Below are 1,492 nucleotides of genomic sequence, written 5' to 3'. Positions count from 1 at the left end.
TAAGTAGCATCAAATTTAAATAAGGATTTCATTCTGATTCAAAACTAAATGCAAAATGCTATAATGCCACATGCCGAAGTGGTGCAACGAGTGTGCTTTGTGCCTTTATTGCAAGTTTGTGCTCCATAAACAAGCAATGCTCAAAGCCAATGCATTGCTCAGCGGTACCTCTAAAGCCAGTTTTTAATATCATTGTGGAAAAGTTTTCCAAAGGAGAACTACTAATCCATCATATATTTTCAATACTATAGAAGAAGGAAAAAAAAAAGTCTAGGTGACAGGAGACCTTAATCAATGATCAATTAGAAAGGGTTGTGATTAGACACGGATAAGCTAATCTATTAAACAATTTAACCGATCTTCTTCCTTTTTTCTTTTGTTTTTTTTGCAAACAGGCAGAGTGAGATGATGATGACATACACTTGGTCACGATCCCTTCAACACAAACCATGGATCCGATGAATGAGGACATGAGATCCCTTGGCGTAACCTTGTGGAAACCAAAGGGTCCGCTAAATCCCGCGAGCACTCTCTCCCCTTCCTTCAGGTATTTCGGGTCCACATTTCGTGTGACTTCCGTTAGGGCATCGGATATTGGTTGTATGAAATCCCCCGGATTCCGAATCAATCTGAAGAACACAAAGGAGCGTAAAAATAAACAAACCCAAAGCCCAAGCTAGTAACAAAAGGTAGGGATTTGACCTTCGGGCAAGGTCCAGACTATAGCTGCGTATATCATCCATGCCGAGAATAAGGCGACAGCGCTTGTTCTGGACCATATCCCTTATAGCCTTCATGTAAAATCCCTTACCCACCTAAAACAAATCACCCAAAAATACATGGATCGATCAAAAATATTAATATTTCGGGTTGGAAAATAAATTCGAGAGTGGGAAGAAGCAAAAGCATACATCTTCGTCCAAGAAATTCAGAAAGGCGCGCTTATTCGCAGCCATCACATCCTCGTTGACTTCCATTGCAGCGGATCCTTCGAACCGCAAACCAAGAGACAGTGGCAAGAGAATACAAAGTAAATAGAGGAGAAGCAGAATATCGGCAGAAGTTTTAGCTCTTCAACAACTATGAAAAATACCGCCGAAAGTTCTTTATGGCGGGAAATGAGAGTGACGACCGGTTTTTAGCGGGAAAGAGGACCATGCGCTGATGAACGATCCATCGGCTGCTATTCGTTTGCTTGCCCTAGTCCTCTGTTTTAAGGGAATTTTTATTAGATCCGGACATCTGACGTAGCTCTCTACATCCGGAGGTCAATAAAATCTCACCACATGTTCTTACTCTTTACAGTGCGGCCCGACATCCGACCCGAATCAGAACTCAATATTGTTATGTATTAGCTGATTTGTACAAACCAGGGTATTGCTAGGTTTTGCTCGGTATTGCTCGGTAATGAGAAATACCGTTCTGTCAAGACCAATACCTAGCAATACCCCGGTTTTGCTAGGTATTGCTCGGTCTTAGTCTTGACAAAGCG

At 41.9% G+C, this 1,492-nt stretch overlaps 1 protein-coding gene across 1 annotated transcript; it reads right to left on the bottom strand.

Annotated features, from left to right (window-relative positions):
• On the bottom strand, positions 1 to 1,173 carry LOC110093820 (DNA replication licensing factor MCM3 homolog 1-like). Its single transcript, XM_028696392.1, has 3 exons — positions 912 to 1,173; positions 703 to 815; positions 1 to 629 (listed from the first exon to the last, which is right to left on the bottom strand). The coding sequence occupies exons 1-3, from the start codon at positions 975 to 977 to the stop codon at positions 299 to 301; spliced, it is 510 nt and encodes a 169-aa protein (XP_028552225.1). The 5' UTR covers positions 978 to 1,173; the 3' UTR covers positions 1 to 298.
• Positions 1,174 to 1,492: the final 319 nt, after the last annotated feature.

This window comes from Dendrobium catenatum, unplaced genomic scaffold (genome assembly GCF_001605985.2).
Source record: "Dendrobium catenatum unplaced genomic scaffold, ASM160598v2 fragScaff_scaffold_742, whole genome shotgun sequence".
NCBI lineage: Eukaryota > Viridiplantae > Streptophyta > Magnoliopsida > Asparagales > Orchidaceae > Dendrobium > Dendrobium catenatum.
The sequence above is the reverse complement of the archived record's forward strand: the minus strand, read 5'-3'. Positions and strand labels throughout refer to the sequence as shown.

Excerpts from the sequence above, each read along its gene's own strand:
- LOC110093820 (XM_028696392.1), bottom strand. The coding sequence starts at position 977 with ATGGAAGTCAACGAGGATGTGATGGCTGCGAATAAGCGCGCCTTTCTG. Across the intron at positions 816-911 it reads TGAATTTCTTGGACGAAGAT|GTGGGTAAGGGATTTTACAT; the intron begins GTATGCTTTTGC and ends GATTTGTTTTAG. Across the intron at positions 630-702 it reads AGTCTGGACCTTGCCCGAAG|ATTGATTCGGAATCCGGGGG; the intron begins GTCAAATCCCTA and ends TGTGTTCTTCAG.